The 18,393-nt window shown below is 44.0% G+C and overlaps 1 protein-coding gene across 2 annotated transcripts in view; it reads left to right on the top strand.

Moving 5' to 3' along the window:
- GRID1 (glutamate ionotropic receptor delta type subunit 1) overlaps positions 1–18,393 on the top strand; it is a 666,177-nt gene that overhangs the window by 440,137 nt on the left and 207,647 nt on the right. For both annotated transcript variants that reach the window (XM_060125913.1, XM_060125914.1), the window contains exon 6: positions 7,502–7,672. In XM_060125913.1, coding sequence (XP_059981896.1) covers positions 7,502–7,672 — 171 coding nt within the window. The remainder of the gene's footprint in view (positions 1–7,501; positions 7,673–18,393) is intronic.

Here is an 18,393-nt window from a genome sequence, read left to right as displayed (position 1 = left end):
AGAATAAGATCTAACGTACTGTTGGTTGGATTTCCAGAAGGAAATAGGAGATGACAGGGAAAAATAACATGAAAGGATATTACGGTTTTGACCTCTCTAGAATTATTGAAAGAAACTAAACCCCAGATCTAGGAAGCCCAAGGATCAGGAGCAGAATAAAAATAAGAAATCCACACCTCATAGTGTGACCGCAGAACACCAGAGACTATAAAAAGTCTGAAGAGCATCCACAGAGAAAACACAGGTCATCTTCAAAGGAATGACACTTAAACTGATTGCTAATAACCGGAGGTTGTGGCCTGAATAATGGTTCACAAAGATATCCAGGGCCTAGTCCCTGGAAACTGTAAGCGTCACCTTATATGGCAGAAGAGATTTTGTAACATGATTAAGTTAACAGTCTTGAAATGGGGAGATTACCTTGGGTTATCCAAGTGTACCCGAAATACAACCCCAGGTGTCCTTTTAAGAGGGAGGCAAAGGGATATTTAACTATACAGAAGAAGAGAAGGCAATGTGACCTGGGAGGAAGAGATTGGAGTGATGTGGCTACAAGCAAAGAAGTGCTGGCAACCACGAGAAACTGTAAGAGGCAAGGAACAGATTCTCCCCTAGAGCCTCTGGAAGGAGTATATCCTTGCCAACATTCTGATATCAGCCCAGTGAGACTGATTTTTAGACTTCTGGCCTGTGGAACTGTGACAGAATAAAATGCTGTTGTTCCAAGCCACTAAGTTTGTGTTAATTTGTTATTGCAACCATAGGAAAATAATACACTGGACAAAAATAGAAGCAAGAATACAGTGTAATATTATCTTCACTGTGCTATGAAAAATAGTGTTCAACTTTAGAATTTTCTATTTCAAGAATGAGCTAAACAAAAGATATTTTCCAATAAACAGAAACTAAGTTTATCACCAGCAAACCCACATTAAAGGAAATCCTAAACGGTATACTTCAGGGGGAGAAAAATGATCTCAGATGTAAGGTTTGAGGTCCACAGAAGAATGTATAACAAATATATTGATAAATATTGGTTAAATAGATAAATATTAACTGTATAAAATAATGGAAATTATGTGTGATAAGAGGGCACAAAGATAGAATTAAAATACTAGATATCATCACATTAGTTGAAATGATGGTGATTAGAGATAAAGACTGAGGAAGAGAGTAAAAAATATTAATTTTACACTTTTATGCATATTAAAATATCTATGATATCCAATGAGAGAATAATGGATAATATAACTTCTAAAAGAGGGTAAGAAAATGAAAATAGGAAAAAATCATTCCAAGAGGAAGCTAAAAAGAAGGAAGAAAAAAGAAATGGTAAAATATGTAAATAATATGATAAAATTAATCCATATACGTATGTAATCATAATCCAATATAAATGGATTAAGATTTCTACTCAAATGTCTAGGACGGATATAAAAAACCGAGTATATTTTGCTTACAGGAGTCCCACCTAAAATGTGAGACAGAGGAAGACTGACAGCAAAGTAATGAGAAAAAAGCAGGCAGATTCTAACCAAAATAAAACTGGTGTAGATATGTTAATAACAGTAGACTATAAGGCAAGGTGCATTACTAGGAATAAAGAGGGTATCTAAATAATGATAAAAGGTTCAGTTGAGCAAGGAGGGGTTGTAATTCTAAATTACAATTCTAAATTAATAAAAGACAATATGGTTTTTGAAAATATAGACTGAATACAAAGAGAAATAGAAAAATTGAAAATAGAAAAATAGAAAAAATAGAAAAATAGAAAAATTCCTCATCTAATGGATCTAAAAACAGACCATTGAAATCAATAACAATTGGACAGTGAACATGCATGAAACATTCATGCAAACTGTCACAAAATGAGGCTCAGTAAATTTTAAAGGATTTGTATCACACGGTCCACTTTCTTGGGTTACAATACATTTAAACTTAAATCAATACGAAGATTACTAAAAAAAAAAATCTCATGTTTGGAAAATTTTGGAAGAAAAATCTCTAGTAAACTACTCATGGGTCAAAAATAAATCAAAAAGGAATTTTAGGGGCTTCCCTGGTGGCACAGTGGTTGAGAGTCCGCCTGCCGATGCAGGGGACACGGGTTCGTGCCCCGGTCCGGGAAGATCCCACAAGCCACGGAGCGGCTGGGCCCGTGAGCCATGGCCAATGAGCCTACGTGTCTGGAGCCTGTGCTCCGCGACGGGAGAGGCCACGACAGTGAGAGGCCCGCGTACCACAAAAAAAAAAAAAAAAAAAAAAGAATTTTAGGAATAATGATACAATTAATATATGTGATAACTTCCGGGACACAACCAAAGCAATGTTTGGGTGTAGATATATAGTCTTAAATACTTCATTAGGAAAGACAAAAGCTTTCCTAAGCTTCACATGAAAAAATGTTTGAAAAATAACCACTTAATAAATCCAAAGAAAATAGTAAAATAAAAATAATCAAGATGAGTAGACATTAATGCAATAGAAAACCAACACATAAAAGAGTATCAGTTAAGCCAAAACTTACTTTTTTAAGAGAATTCATAAAATACACAGACTTCTAGGATCAAAGTAAGAGAGAAGACACAAATACAGATGATTAGAAATGGCTGATGGCACACAACTTTAGATGCACTGCAGAGAATAGAAGAAGTAGAGTGACATTGTGAACAACTTATGCCATTAATTGGAAAATTTGGACAACATGGCTGAATTTTTAGAAAAAAGTGACTTAGGGCAAGGAAGACAAAACAAGCAAAATTCCCATAAAAATAAGGAAATTTAATTAGTAATAAAAATCTTTCTACAAAGAAAACACCAGTTCAGATGAGTTTATAGGCTAGTTCTACCTAACATTCTGGAAGCTGGAGAAGGTATTTGCAGCGTGTGACAAAAGCTTAATATCCAGAACTAAAAAAAAAAAGTCCCACAAATCAATATGCAAGATATCCAACCCAGGAAATTGGACAAAAACACAGATACAAGAAAGGAAACACAAATGATTCATGAATGTATGAAAGATATTTAACTCTGTTAAGAATTAGGGAAGTGGAAATTAAAGTCCAGTGATGTACCAGTTCATTCTCACCAGATTGGCAAATATTAGGAAGTCATAGGCTATTAGGAGCAGGGAACAATGCAGAACGACAGGAACTCTCTTCACACAATTATAAGTGGATACAAATCACTTTGGAAATTTGGTATTACCTAGTAAACTTGAACATGTACATATTCTCCCATGGAGGAATTCTAATTCTAGGTATATAGAGAAATTCTTAAAAGTGTGTACCAAGACACACAGGCAGGAAAAATGTGCATAGAAGCTTTGTTCCTAATAGCAAAGAAGCAAAAACATTCAAACGGTAATCACAATAGGGTGAATACATTGTGGCAGAATCACACAGCACAGTAGTACCGCTGTGAAAATGAATGAACCAGAGCTGCATCCATCATCATGAATAGATCACAAACACTTAATGTTAAACCCAGTGGGTTTTAGACGTTGGTGAGCACTGGAATTGTCTGGAGAGCCAGTGGAGACACAGAAGCCTTGCTTGTGGAAATGGGACTGGACTGTACCTCTGTAATTTTGCCGATTCCCCAGGTGATCCTGATACACAACAAAGTTTGAGAACCACTGTGTTAAAACACAGTTGTAAGAGGATGCAGACTGTTTAGCTTACACAAAGGTGAACAAAACGAACAAGACTAAGATATATATTATTTAGGTTACATACATAAGTTATAGCAAGACAAAGGCAGCTCCTGGTGAGGAGGAAATGGTAAGCATTTGGGGAGGAGGCATCCAACCAAGATACAGGTTATTTTTTGATGGAAGGTACACTGAAATCATTTTATTATTCATACTTTATGTAATGTTTGTGCATTAAGATATATTTCACAAGGCAAACTTAAAAAGTAATCAAATAAGCAAGATTTATTTTGAGCCTGTGCCCTTCAGCACTTCAGTGAGCTTCTGGGTATGATGTGTTACTGTTTCATTGCTGCCTTGATGGCTTTGGTGAGGTCAGTGGAGATCACACAGTATATACACATTGTCTTGTTTCTTCTGCTCATCAGCAACACTGTCTGGAAGGAATGTTCAACTGGGGCAGAGGGGAAGTTTGTTCTCCATGTGGGTTGTGTAAATAGGCTGCTTGCATTGCCCTCTGCACCCTTAGGAAGGCCCGGAGTTTGGTCCTGTTCACAGTGGTCCAGAGGCTGACCTGGTGTGCAGCCTGGAGGCAGTGCCTGCCTGACAGCAGCGAGCAGAGTGGGAGCAGATACCTGTGTGCAGCCCAGTGGTACTGAAGGGACATGGTAGGGCCAACAGGACAGAAGAGGGCCTGGCATGATGCTGCCGGAACTGATTGATGATGCAGGCTTGGAAGTGTCCAAGGGAAGGATACATTCCTAGGAGAAGAAGTGACCCTTTTTCTTGCCTCCAAGCGATCCAGGGGAGTTGCTTCCATGGATTCTTAGAATGTGATTGCAGCTCTCTCTGTACTAGATACTAAGGATAGGCCCAGAGGTGTGGGGAGGTGGGTAGGAGTGCTTTGCCAGACAAGACTGTGTGCTTCGACCCCAAGTGAGTGGGTGAAAACTGGGCCACGGGAGATGGGAGGTCTGCAGAAATCCAGCTGATCCTTACTCTGAGGAAGGCTTATAGCAGCTGATGGGTTGGAAGAAGCTGTACCAAGTTCTCATCTCTGTCCTGGGTAGGCAGAATTGAAAAGGAATAGTCGGAGATCAGGGCTACTTGGGACAGAGACCCAGCCCCCTTGATTAGGTCCTGGCTGCCCTGGCTTCTTTAGCCACTCACGCCAGGGGCTGCTGCATGTGGCCAGGGAAGGTGAGGGTTACACCTATTAGAAAGGTACTGTGTTCCCCCATCAGCCAGGCCCCCTACAATTTCCAGCGTTCTTCTTGGGGCACAGTAGGGAGGGTTCAGTGCCACTGACTCTCCCATCGGGAAGTTGAGGGTGCAGGAGAGGCTTAATAAAAGAACTTCTATGGTGACCTCTGCTATGAAAAGTAAGCGAGAAAAACAAAAGGTTTGTAACATATCCATTTCCTTTCCAAGGTGTGCTGGCTTTGATAAACCCCCTTATGCAAATTACATTCTTCATAACCTCGTGATTTTTCTAGGTTAAAAAAAAAAGGGGGGGGGCTTCCCTGGTGGCGCAGTGGTTGGGAGTCCGCCTGCCGATGCAGGGGACACGGGTTCATGCCCCGGTCCGGGAAGATCCCACATGCCGCGGAGCGGCTGGGCCCGTGAGCCATGGCCGCTGAGCCTACACGTCCGGAGCGTGTGCTCCGCAACGGGAGAGGCCACAACAGTGAGAGGCCCGTGTACCGCAAAAAAAAAAAAATCCCCCCCCCCCACCGCAAAGGCCTCTATATTCCTTCTCCAAGTAAAGCTGACCACTCCACTTATTGCTCTTTCTTATAGTTCTACTTACTATCAGGTCAGAATATGATTTCTCTCATCCTAGTATCCTATGCTTGGGGCAAGGCATCCATTAGCAGGACAGCTAAGAGCAGAGCACAAATGTCCAGGCTTAGCTACATTCTCTGCCTCATTTCCTGAAGCCCAACTGGGTCCTGGGCCCGTCTCACTTGGTGGTCCTATATTGCAATTTCCACACCATTGATTGTCAGTTGGTCCCAATCCAACAAGATCATTGTCCCTTAAACAGACTTTTGTCTGAAATACAAAGTTTAAGTGGCTTAAACCCAGATTCAATAGGTAATAGCACTTCAATTCTTTTGAAATGCCTGCAGTTCTGCATACTTGGGAACTACTGATCATTCTAAAAGGATGCAATTCTTAATTTCCTCCTTTCTCCCAGATCTAGCATATGGCTACAACTGACCAGTCTACACACTCATATTGAGTACCTAGGACATTCCTGAAATACTTTGTTTACCCTTATACCCTTAAACATGTTATGTTCTTGTTTAAGTGATTTTGAAACTCCTGATCACTCATTTCTAACCTCATTAGGTCCATTTATACCATCTCACTGTCTCAACTCTAGACTGTGTCATCTGCAAGGAGGAAGACTTAAGACCAATTTTAAAACACAGTTATTCACAGTTAAAATCTTGACTTGCAGCCAACACTGATGGAGTCACTTCTTAGAACCAGCGAACCAGGGCTTTCTTAACCTGACTCTCTCCCACCACCAAAACCCTTGGTGAATGTCCATTTCTTGTAGTTCCTGTGTTGATCTCAGACATGGAGCTGTTTTGTTCCTCTCTAATCCTCACTCCATACAGCAGCCAGAGATTTTTTTAAATGTAAATCTGATTGTGGCTTGTTGGTGGATAAAATCTTTCAAGGGCTTCTCATTGTCATGATTTAGCGGGATTTACTGAACCCCACACCCACATCTGGCCCAGGACACAGATCCCATGCTGCCTTTGACCATCTCTCCCCCCTGCCAGTGGCCCTGCCCCTCCCTAGGTTGGAGGGGCACCCCGCTACCTGTACTGGAATAGGGTACCACAGGGTGCCACCTGTTGCCCGCATCTTCAGGAGCACGGCCAACGACTCAGCTCTGCACTGCCCCTCCCCCTCCCCCCCTACCTGCAAGCACTTTGCCTAACAAGGTCATCCTTCAGGTTCAGCTTCAGCGCTAATTCCTCACACAAGCCTCGTCCTGGAAAGAGCTCCCCTTAGCCTGCTCCCTTTGCTATTTCTATGCATGAGAGTGCTCATTTTCAATAGGATAATAATAGGATCTTCCTCATAGAATTCCTAAGGTTGTTGTGAGTACCAGCTGATAAAATGTGTGTAAAGAGCTTAGCAAATGGTCTCACGTGGAAGCACGATAGGTTTCCTTTGCCCCTAGATTTCCATATGACATCACTCAGCATATTTCATTCTCTGATGAAACCTTGAGTTTCATCAGATGGGATTAAGCCTGACTCATTCACTGCTATATGCCCAGTGCTCAACACAGAACAAATCACAGAGGAGCTGTTGGGCAGATTTTGTGCAATGAATGAGTGGACATATTTTTTAAATTTGTACGCAAATCTTTTTTTAAAAGAAAATCTAATTATTAAAGAATTAGGGGAAACTCATTGCATTTTGGTCAACTGTGCCAGAGAAAATCAGTTTTCCTTGTCTGAATCACCTAGATGACTCCCAACAGGGAATTTAGCCTTTAATTCCAGCTAATGCCTGTTGTGACATTTGACAGCACTGGTTCTTTTTGAGTTTGACTCCGTGGAAGCCAGTGCATTGGTGGTTTAGCTGCAGATATCTTTTCCTGTCCTTCAGGGAAGGTGTTGAATAATCCTGTTTGCATTTTAGGATAAGCAAGTATTATTTGTCAATAAGCAACAAATGAATTCTTTGACCTTGGGCCCAAACTCATAACCCCTTTGGCATCAGCTATTTAGGCTGTAGACCTAGACAACTACTGGTAAGTCTTTTGCAGACATCATGAGCTCATGAGTCAATGGTAAACATTTCTGGTTATCTTCCCAGGAAATCAGTGACCCCGAGATCCTGGATCTGGTCCACAGCGCCCTTGGCAGGATGACCGTGGTCCGGCAGATCTTCCCATCTGCAAAGGACAGCCAGAAATGCATGAGGAACAACCACCGCATCTCTTCCCTGCTCTGCGACCCCCAGGAAGGCTACCTCCAAATGCTGCAGGTCAGTGCTTGCCTCCTAAGCTCCCTCCAGGAAGAAGTCTCACCCGTACGCTTGGCCTGTCACGGTCAACAACATGCCTCAGCTCTTGACTGACTGCTGTTGCTCACCAACTTTAGTAACTAGAACTCTGTCATTTGCTGACATTGAAACCAGTCAACTGGGCAGTGCCTCTAAGCACATTAGCAGGCAGTTACGGCCACTGTCAGCAGACAGGACATATGAGCTCACTGGGTGCCTCTAATATTTAAAAGTTGCATGCTTAGGGAGTCAGGAGAGTCCTGTCTTTTAGGCTCTGTGATGACTGTTTTGTGGGGCATGATTTCATCTTGCAGGACTTGGGGTAGAGCCTTCCTGCGGGGAGTCATCATTTTGAACCTGTTTTAAGTTCTTCCGTGTAGAAAGTCAATAATATGGAAACAACTGTCCCAGTTCATCTTCTGAATGCTGAGGCTTAGGTCAACCAGAACGTGCTGGATTCCCAGCTGAGCAGGGAGGGGCAAAAGGGTAGGAGCATCACTTGCCCACCTGTTCCATTCCTTCCAAGATGAGAAGTACGGTGTGTATGGTTAGTTATTCTGCCACTCTCTTGACATAGGTGCGATCAGGGTTAGCTCCCCTTGGGCCTGGGAGGGGGATGTGGAGCTGTGCACCAGTTGTGAGAGGTGGTTTTCTCCCTGGATGTTTGAGGGTAACAGTGAAGCACTGTGGAGACTGTCTGTTGGTAGCCCGGCCTCTGCGTCTCCACTAGGAATATAGCACCCAAGAAAATATTCATTTGACACTTGGAAATTTCTCCCGGTTGGGTTTGTGAAAAGTGCTCAGAAGTTTGTGCATGGGATATGCATGCCACTCGGCATTTGAAACTAGTTACACCTTCTTTACTCAGCCAGGCGTAAGGATTGTAGGGCAGAAATGGGCTGTGTCTGCCACCTGAGTATTGGGGCCACCCCAGAACATCTTGGTATCATCTAATCAGGGGGCACATGATTTGCAGAGGGGGGTTATTAGAATCTCTATGGTAGGCTGGGTACATGCGTGATTTGCCAAGGTACCAAATCCAGTCTATAATCTTATATGGGGGGGGGCGGTGCGGGGAGAGGAAACACGCTCCAACAGGCGGCAAACGCTAGAAATATGTTCTTGGTTGATAGGGAAGCACAGAAGACACTGAGATTTTAGCTGGAGTAACTCCCTCTTCCCCAAAGCCCATGGCTCCGGGGAGCCATCACAAGGTCTGGGGTCTTTCTAAGGTGGTGAAGGGTTGACCGAGAGAGTGGACCAAAGGCCTCCACAGGGCCATGGACTTGAGAGCCCTGGGCATATGGGCCAGACGTGGAAGGTGCTTAATGCAAGGATTTGTGGTTTTGGATCCTGCCGTGACCTGTCCTGCCTTCCTCTCTTCTGGAGTTTGGAGGAAGAGGTGAGGGGGTCTCATGGTGCCTCTGTATTTACCATCCCACTCTCCGTGTGGATGCAAGTGCAGTGCGACCACGTGGCCCAGGCAGTGTGTGCCCATCCCCACCCGGGGCAGGACGGGGAGGTGCCGGCCACTCTGTGTGGGGGCCAGACCCCGGGAGGGTCTCACTCCTAGGAAGTTCTCCCCAGGTTCTCTCTCCTCAAAGGGCTTCGTCCTCCTCCAAACGTACCAGCCCTGCTGCACCCTGCCCCATATCCCCCATCCATTTTCCTCAGTTCTTGCTTTACCATACTGCACTTCTACTCCAGGAGAAAGGAGGGCTGCTTCCCGGTACACCAGCACATGCTGCCTTGATGGGGTGGAGGGAGAGGAGAAAGTACTTCCTGTCTAGGTCTTGATTATTCATTGCGCCCTGGGCAAAAGGCTTAGGTGAGCTCTTTGGTTGCACATCAAACACATTGGATACAAAGAATCTGTCCTGGAGGCCAAGACAGAAAAGGAGACTGATGGTAGCAGCAAGGAATGCAGTAGAGGGCTTTCTGAAATGACACACAACCATTAGGAGGATGAACAAAGCCATGGCTCTGAGGTGGGTGGCTAGTCATCAAGTGAGGTCAGTGCAATATCGAACCTAGAATCCTGGCCACCCTACCTCTCTTTGTTCCTTCTGAGACCCAGGCACTACATAAAGTGCAAGATTCAAGAGTGAAATCATAGAGATCTTGTAACAGTAGTAGGAGCAGTAGTAACAGTAGCAGCAGTAGCAGTAATAGTAGCAGTAGTCACAGTAGCAACTGTAGTACCTGTAGTAGTGTTAGTAATAGTAGCGGTAGCAGTAGTAGTGATGGCGGCAGTAATAGTAGCAGCAGTAATAGCAGCAGCAGGAGTAGTAGCAGTAGTAGCAGCAGTAATAGTAACAGTAGCAGCATAGCAGTAATAGTAGCAGTAGTCACAGTAGCAGCAGCAGTGGCTATAGTAGTGTTAGTAGTAGTAGCAGTAGCAGTAGTATAGTAATCGTAGCAGCAGTAATAGCAGCCCAAGTAGTAGCAGTAGTAGCAGCAGTAATAGAAGTAATAGTAACAGTAGCAGCAGTAGCAGTAATAGTAGCAGAAGTCACAGTAGCAACTGTAGTACCTGTAGTAGTGTTAGTAATAGTAGCAGTAGTAGTGATAGCGGCAGAGGTAGTAATAGTAGCAGTAGCGGTAGTAGTAGTAGTAATAGTAGCAGTAGTAGCAGAAGCAGAAGCAGCACTGGCAATAGTAGAAGTAGTAGCAACAGCAGCAACAGCACAGGAGCCAGCTTGCTTGGGTTCAAATTCCAGTAACTCTCGTTACTGTTTATTATTATTTATTTGTCATTCTGTGCCTCAGTTTCCTTCTGTGTAAACTGGGGATTAGAACACTACCTACCCCTCAGAGTCATAATGAAAATTAAAAGGGAGAACACATAGAAAGCAGTTTGAACAAGGCTGAGCTATTAACAGTACCGCTCTGGAGGAGGGAGCCAGGTGTGTTCAGGGTTTCCACGGAAAGGCTGAACACGGCCTCGTTGTTTTTTGTATGATGTAGTCCGGTCCCTTCCTGAGCATGCTCTTGGAAAGCCTCACAGTGGGTGGGAGAGCACGTCCCACCTGTCCAGCCCCTCATCACCGGCATCCAGCACCACTTACTGTCCGTATCAGTCACACAATCATCGCTGCCTTGTGTGGGAGAGGAGAGGCCTTGTCTTTGCGACCCGCTTAGCTCTTCAGACAAGACCTTCTCCTTGGAGACTCTCGATAAGGACTGATGGGGTGGATCTGTTAAGAATGCAGGTCTTAACATAAGTTAAACTGTCTCTAGAAGCCTCTTTATAGATCCATAAATAAAATACGTTATTAAAGCAGTCTATCTCCATTCATTGCATCTCCTTCCTTGTGCGGCCTATGAAGAGAGGCCAACGTGGATTTATTTACTCATCCTACCCAACCACCATTTGGGCAGATTCATCTCATTTACAAGTCATTCCCTTCACATTTCCTCAGTAGCTATTACCACTTCTTTCTTTCTTAATGACAGTGTAGAGGGCAAACTAATTTCTACTAGCCTCTAGCTGTGAGATTTATGGAGAAGATTCTAACATGTTTAGCAGAACCAACTGAAGGAAAAAAAAAAAAACAAAGCAGCATTGATGTCGTGGATTATTAACTTTGTCTTGATGAAATTAATCAAAACCCTTTTGGAAGTGGAACCCTCAAGTCCATCTTTAGTTTCTCCCCCAGATGGCTGCTCTTGGGATGATAATTCTGGATTAGAAGTTTTCAAGCGGACCATCAAAAACAGGGAATTTTTACAGGATCATTCATCTCTCCGCTTCTGTACTGAGCTGGCCTCAGAAGCCCCATCGTCTTCTATTAGGCCTGTGGTCAGGGCTTTCTGTGCTCCAGAGCCAACCAGGCAGTTACAGCAAATGATTTTGGTTCCTATTTAGTAAAGAGAACATCTTTTGGAAGAAAAGTACTTAAATAAGTGGCTTCTAGTGGCTCCAAAAGTATTGCCTTTGCCAGTGTGCAGCGCTGTTGTTTATTTTTCCCTACAAAGCACTGTCTTATTTGGGTGTTTCTGATTCTTGTTTTCTCGACAAGGTAGTTTAGGGCCTGTCTTACTCAGCTAGTAATAAAAGTGGCAAGCAGACCGTAAGGACCCCTGAGACTTTGCTCAGATGTCATGGGTAGCCTTGGTCAGAGATGCATCTTCAGCATCCTTGGTCTCCAGAACCGCATTGCCTGGTGACTTCAGGGCTATAATTGACCTAACAGACACATTGTCACATTGCTACCCCATTTCTATTCAAATGTGTTTCCAAGGCGGGACAAGCGAATGAGAGAAGCTGTGTTGTCTGGTCACTGTGAAGCCTGATCCTTGAATTAGGCTGCAGGGGCTAATGTGGTATGATTATAAAATGCTCCCTCAGGTTGGAATTTCTCTTCTTTATGCATTTTAAAATTGTGGAACGGCTTGATAGATGGAATCACTCCTTCCTCACTCAGTCTATTAAAGCATTTCACCCCGCCTCTTACATCCCTGTTTCTGTAAGGCTTTCTGGACTTCTCCCTAGCTTACAAGTTTTTTGTCAACCTGCCTGTAGAATTCTTTCCTCTGGAGCAACACTGAGCCTCCTCACATCAGAGCTACCTCGGACTTCATGTCACTTTCTCTGGTTTTCTTCACCCTAAAGAACCAGTTGGAACATGTAGGGACCAGACTGGGGAAGCGTGAGCATCGATGCCTTTGTCAGGGCCAGTTGAACAGGTGGTCTGCTTGGGTGCAGCTGGTTGCAGTTCTGGCCGCCAGTGGCCATGTGTACAACTGGAGGCCAGAGAGCCTCGGGTATAGCAAATGTTCCTCCACAACTCTCCCCCCTCCCCCCTCCTCGGATTCAACATGAGCAGAGATCCCCATCCTCTTGGCCCTCTGCCACCATCGGCTCCCTCCTCAGGCCTGGCCATGGTGCCCTCGCTCAGGACGGGTGGGCTGGCAGCAGGTTGGCAGAGAGCTCTCGCCTGGAGATGGATTTCTCAAGCTGTGACATCTGGGCGTCAGCTTGTCCTCCCAGCTGGCCCCTCTGCCGGCTGCTTGTCTGACTTCGCTGGACGGCTAGAGCCTGTCTGAGGATCTGGTCAGAGGTCAGTTCCTGCTGTTTGCCTCTGTGAGGCCTCCCTGCACTTTGATTGATTAATTACTTCGCTTGATTAATGACGGAGGCGAGAGAAAACTGGGCTCTTCAGAAGCCTGGAGGAAATGCAGCCTTTCTTAATGAACACATTTCCCACAGTTTTAGCTGTGGTGTTGGGTGGATAATGGTCTGGCGGCGAGCTGCAGCTGGCCCGTGTGGCTGCGACCCTGGCCTGCCATTCATCTTCCTTTGCCTTCCAGGATGATTTGTACCTTGATAACGTGGATACACAACAGTTCCCTGGGCCCCTGGAGTGCAAGGGAGGCAAGGCTGGAGCACCCTAATAGGACTTGCCTCAGTTCTCAGATTTACTGTGGAGAAACGTGCACAGAGCACTGGGAAGGCAGGCAGCCAGTGACCTAGCAGGGCCGTCATCCTCCTGGGCCTCTCCCTTCCAGCTTGACGGGGGTGGGCATAGGTCTCAGGCCGCTGAGGTCCGGATAGGATTGGACATGTACAGGTCTCCTGAGGAGCTCAGCACATTTCACAGGGGGCTTCTGTTTTCATTACTCCTGGCCCTAATCCTGCCCCTAGGGACTCAGTAAGGAAGTAAACAAATCATCTGAGCTTCTGATGGGGCTGCCTCTACCCCACCCAGTACCGATCCAGATGGGAAATCAGTGTCTTTCCTGGTTTCAGCAAGACAACAAATCCACGTCTCGGAGATGGTGTCACATACGGTGGAGGTAGAGGTGGGACTTTCGCATTGCAGCTGCACAAACAGCCTCGAAGTTTCGAAGTCTTCCCGGAGAAGGCTTGTGTGCTTCTCCACAGCCCCACCCCGTCCACCCAGGGCTTCATCCTTTCTCCACATCTTGCTAGCTTCCCGTTCCCTATCCACCCTCTCTTTTCTCCCTCTGGGTCTTGACTCCAAAGTAAATTCTCCTCATTTTCTCATGAAGATCAATTTAACAATTTTACTGGTAGCCTTTGCTCCTGCTGACACAGGTATTTTCCTAAATAAAATATAGTTACTGATGTAATGGGGATTCTGGGTGTTAACTGTTCAAAAAAATGTTATCTTTCCATCCTTGGTCCTCTGGCTTCATGTGACTGGTCTTTAATTATCCAGCAGCCAGGAATGTCTGCCTGGGTTTCTCAAGAGCTGAAACCCCAGTCAAGAGCTCACGGCTGAATTCTGTCTTCCGTTTCCTGCAGATGTGAGGACCAGCCTCTTTTTTCTTTTTTTCTTCTTTTTTTTAACATCTTTATTGGAGTATAATTGCTTTACAATGGTGTGTTACTTTCTGCTTTATAACAAAGTCAGTCAGTTATACATATACATATATCCCCATATCTCTTCCCTCTTGTGTCTCCCTCCCTCCCACCGTCCCTATCCTACCCCTCTAGGTGGTCACAAAGCACCGAGCTGATCTCCCTGTGCTATGCGGCTGCTTCCTACTAGCTATCTATTTTACGTTTGGTAGTGTATATATGTCCATGCCTCTCTCTCACTTTGTCCCAGCTTACCCTTCCCCCTTCCCGTATCCTCAAGTCCATTCTCTAGTAGGTCTGTGTCTTTATTCCCGTCTTACCCCTAGGTTCTTCATGACATTTTTTTTTCTTAGATTCCATATATATGTGTTAGCATACAGTATTTGTTTTTCTCTTTCTGACTTACTTCACTCTGTATCACAGACTCTAGGTCCATCCACCTCACTACAGATATACAAATTTCGTTTCTTTTTATGGCTGAGTAATATTCCATTGTATATATGTGCCACATCTTCTTTATCCATTCATCCAATGATGGACACTTAGGTTGTTTCCATGTCCTGGCTATTGTAAACAGAGCTGCAATGAACATTTTGGTACATGACTTTTTTTGAATTATGGTTTTCTCAGGGTATATGCCCAGTATTAGGATTGCTGTGTCGTATGGTAGTTCAATTTTTAGTTTTTTAAGGAACCTCCATACTGTTCTCCATAGTGACTGTATCAGTTTACATTCCCACCAACAGTGCAAGAGGATTCCCTTTTCTCCACACCCTCTCCAGCATTTATTGTTTCTAGACTTTTTGATGATGGCCATTCTGACCGCTGTGGGATGATACCTCATTGTAGTTTTGATTTGCATTTCTCTAATGATTAATGATGTTGAGCATTCTTTCATGTGTTTGTTGGCAATCTGTATATCTTCTTTGGAGAAATGTCTATTTAGGTCTTCTGCCCATTTTTGGATTGGATTGTTTGTTTTTTTGTTATTGAGCTGCATGAGCTGCTTGTAAATCTTGGAGATTAATCCTTTGTCAGTTGCTTCATTTGCAAATATTTTCTCCCATTCTGAGGGTTGTCTTTTGGTCTTGTTTATGGTTTCCTTTGCTGTGCAAAAGCTTTTAAGTTTCATTAGGTCCCATTTATTTTTTTTTTATTTCCTTTTCTCTAGGAGGTGGGTCAAAAAGGATCTTGCTGTGATTTATGTCATAGAGTGGTCTGCCTATGTTTTCCTCTAAGAGTGTGATAGTGTCTGGCCTTACATTTAGGTGTTTAATCCATTTTGAGTTTATTTTTGTATATGGTGTTAGCGAGTGTTCTAATTTCATACCTTTACATGTAACTGTCCAGTTTTCCCAGCCCCACTTACTGAAGAGGCTGTCTTTTCTCCACTGTACGTTCTTGCTTCCTTTATCAAAGATAAGGTGACCATATGTGCGTGGGTTTATCTCTGGGCTTTCTATCCTGTTCCCTTGATCTATATTTCTGTTTTTGTGCCAGTACCATACTGTCTTGATTACTGTAGTTTTGTAGTATACTCTGAAGTCAGGGAGCCTGATTCCTCCAGCTCCACTTTTCTTTCTCAAGTTTGCTTTTGCTATTCGGAGTCTTTTGTGTTTTCATACAAATTGTGAACTTTTTTGTTCTAGTGCTGTGAAAAATGCCAGTGGTAGTTTGATAGGGATTGCATTGAATCTGTAGATTGCTTTGGGTAGTAGAGTCATTTTCATAATGTTAATTCTTCCAATCCAGGAACATGGTATATCTCTCCATCTATTTGTATCATCTTTAATTTCTTTCATCAGTCAGTCTTATAATTTTCTGCATACAGGTCTTTTGTCTCCTTAGGTAGGTTTATTCCTAGATATTTTATTCTTTTTTGTTGCAGTGGTAAATGGGACTGTTTTCTTAATTTCACTTTCAGATTTTTCATCATTAGTGTATAGGAATGCCAGAGATTTCTGTGCATTGATTTTGTATCCTGCAACTTCACCAAATTGATTGATTAGCTCTAGTAGTTTTCTGGTAGCATCTTTAGGATTCTCTATGTATAGTATCATGTCATCTGCAAACAGTGACAGCTTTACTTCTTCTTTTCCGATTTGGATACCTTTTATTTCTTTTTCTTCTCTGATTGCTGTGGCTAAAACTCCAAAACTCTGTTGAGTAATAGTGGTGAGAGTGAGCAACCTTGTCTTGTTCCCGATCTTAGTGGAAATGGTTTCAGTTTTTCACCATTGAGGACAATGTTGGCTGTGGGTTTGTCATATATGGCCTTTATTATGTTGAGGAAAGTTCCCTCTATGCCTACTTTCTGCAGGGTTTTTATCATAAATGGGTGTTGAATTTTGTCAAACGCTTTCTCTGCTTCTATTGAGATGATCATATGGTTTTTCTTCTTCAGTTTGTTAATATGGTGTATCACGTTGATTGATTTGTGTATATTGAAGAATCCTTGCATTCCTGGAATAAACCCCACTTGATCATGGTGTATGATCCTTTTAATGTGCTGTTGGAATCTGTTTGCTGGTATTTTGTTAAGGATTTTTGCGTCTCTATTCATTAGTGATATTGGCCTGTAGTTTTCTTTTTGTGACATCTTTGTCTGGTTTTGGTATCAGGGTGATGGTGGCCTCATAGAATGAGGTTGGGAGTGTTCCTCCCTCTGCTATATTTTGGAAGAGTTTGAGAAGGATAGGTGTTAGCTCTTCTCTAAATGTTTGATAGAATTCGCCTGTGAAGCCATCTGGTCCTGGGCTTTTGTTTGTTGGAAGATTTTTTTTTTTTTTGCGGTACGCGGGCCTCTCACTGCTGTGGCCTCTCCCGTTGCAGAGCACAGGCTCCGGACGCGCAGGCTCGGTGGCCCTGGCTCATGGGCCTAGCTGCTCCGCAGCATGTGGGATCTTCCCGGACTGGGGCGCGAACTCATGTCCCCTGCATCTGCAGGCGGACTCTCAACCACTGTGCCACTGGGGAAGCCCTGTTGGAAGATTTTTAATCACAGTTTCAATTTCAGTGCTTGTGATTGATCTGTTCATATTTTCTATTCCTTCCTGGTTCAGTCTTGGCAAGTTGTGCATTTCTAAGAATTTGTCCATTTCTTCCAGGTTGTCCATTTCGTTGGCATAGAGTTGCTTGTAGTAATCTCTCATGATCCTTGTATTTCTGCAGTCAGTTGTTACTTCTCCTTTTTCATATCTAATTCTATTGATATGAGTCTTCTCCCTTTTTTTCTTGATGAGTCTGGCTAATGATTTATCAATTTTGTTTATCCTCTCAAAGAACCAGCTTTTAGTTTTATTGATCTTTGCTATCGTTTCCTTCATTTCTTTTTCATTTATTTCTGATCTGATCTTTATGATTTCCGATCCGACCGAAGCCCGAGCCTCAGCTCCCAGCCCCCGCCCACCCCGGCGGGTGAGCAGACAAGCCTCTCGGGATGGTGAGTGCCGGTCGGCACTGATCCTCTGTGCGGGAATCTCTCCGCTTTGCCCTCCGCACCCCTGTTGCTGCACTCTCCTCCGCGGCTCCGAAGCTTCCCACCTCTGCCACCCGCAGTCTCTGCCCGCGAAGGGGTTTCTAGTGCGTGGATACCTTTTTTCCTTCACAGCTCCCTCCCACTGGTGCAGGACCCGTCCCTATCCTTTTGTCTCTGTTTATTCTTTTTTCTTTTGCCCTACCCAGGTACGTGGGGAGTTTCTTGCCTTTTGGGAGGTCTGAGGTCTTCTGCCAGCATTCAGTAGGTGTTCTGTAGGAGTTGTTCCACGTGTAGATGTATTTCTGGTGTATCTGTGGGGAGGAAGGTGATCTCCACGTCTTACTCTTCCGCCGTCTTCCTCAACTCCCGAGGACCTGCCTCTTATTTAGGTATTGACTTTGGAAATGCAAGCCTGGCGAGGATGCCCCCATCTCATGGTAGCACATAACCCAGATTCTGACTACAGATGGACAGTTCCACGTGGAATATACCCATGTGGAGTTCCTGTGTCCTTTCTCAGTGTGGCTTCTGTCCTCCATCACTCCTATTCTAAGAGGCATCCTCTTCCCAAACACTTTGACGTCTGTTTACATCAGTGTTTTTTCCTAAGAGCAGATTTAAAACTATTCATTCAACATCCATTAATTCCACAAACATCCCTTAAGCACTTATTATGGGCCAGTGCCTATGTTAGACATTTCACAAATGTTGTCTCTCCGAATTCTCACAAACTCCAAATCAATTGAGAATTTTAATCTCCATTTAGTAGCACGTTCCAGTTATGGAGAATGGCATATGCAAAGGCCAAGAAGCCAAGGAGAGCAGGGGCTGAATTCAGTGTCTGAGGCAAGGGGTGAGAGGCAAGGAGTGTTTGGAAATCAATCATCAAGGAGGGCA

The sequence above is a fragment of the Lagenorhynchus albirostris genome, chromosome 16 (genome assembly GCF_949774975.1).
Source record: "Lagenorhynchus albirostris chromosome 16, mLagAlb1.1, whole genome shotgun sequence".
In the NCBI taxonomy this organism is placed as follows: domain Eukaryota; kingdom Metazoa; phylum Chordata; class Mammalia; order Artiodactyla; family Delphinidae; genus Lagenorhynchus; species Lagenorhynchus albirostris.
This window is presented reverse-complemented; position numbering and strand designations above follow the sequence as displayed.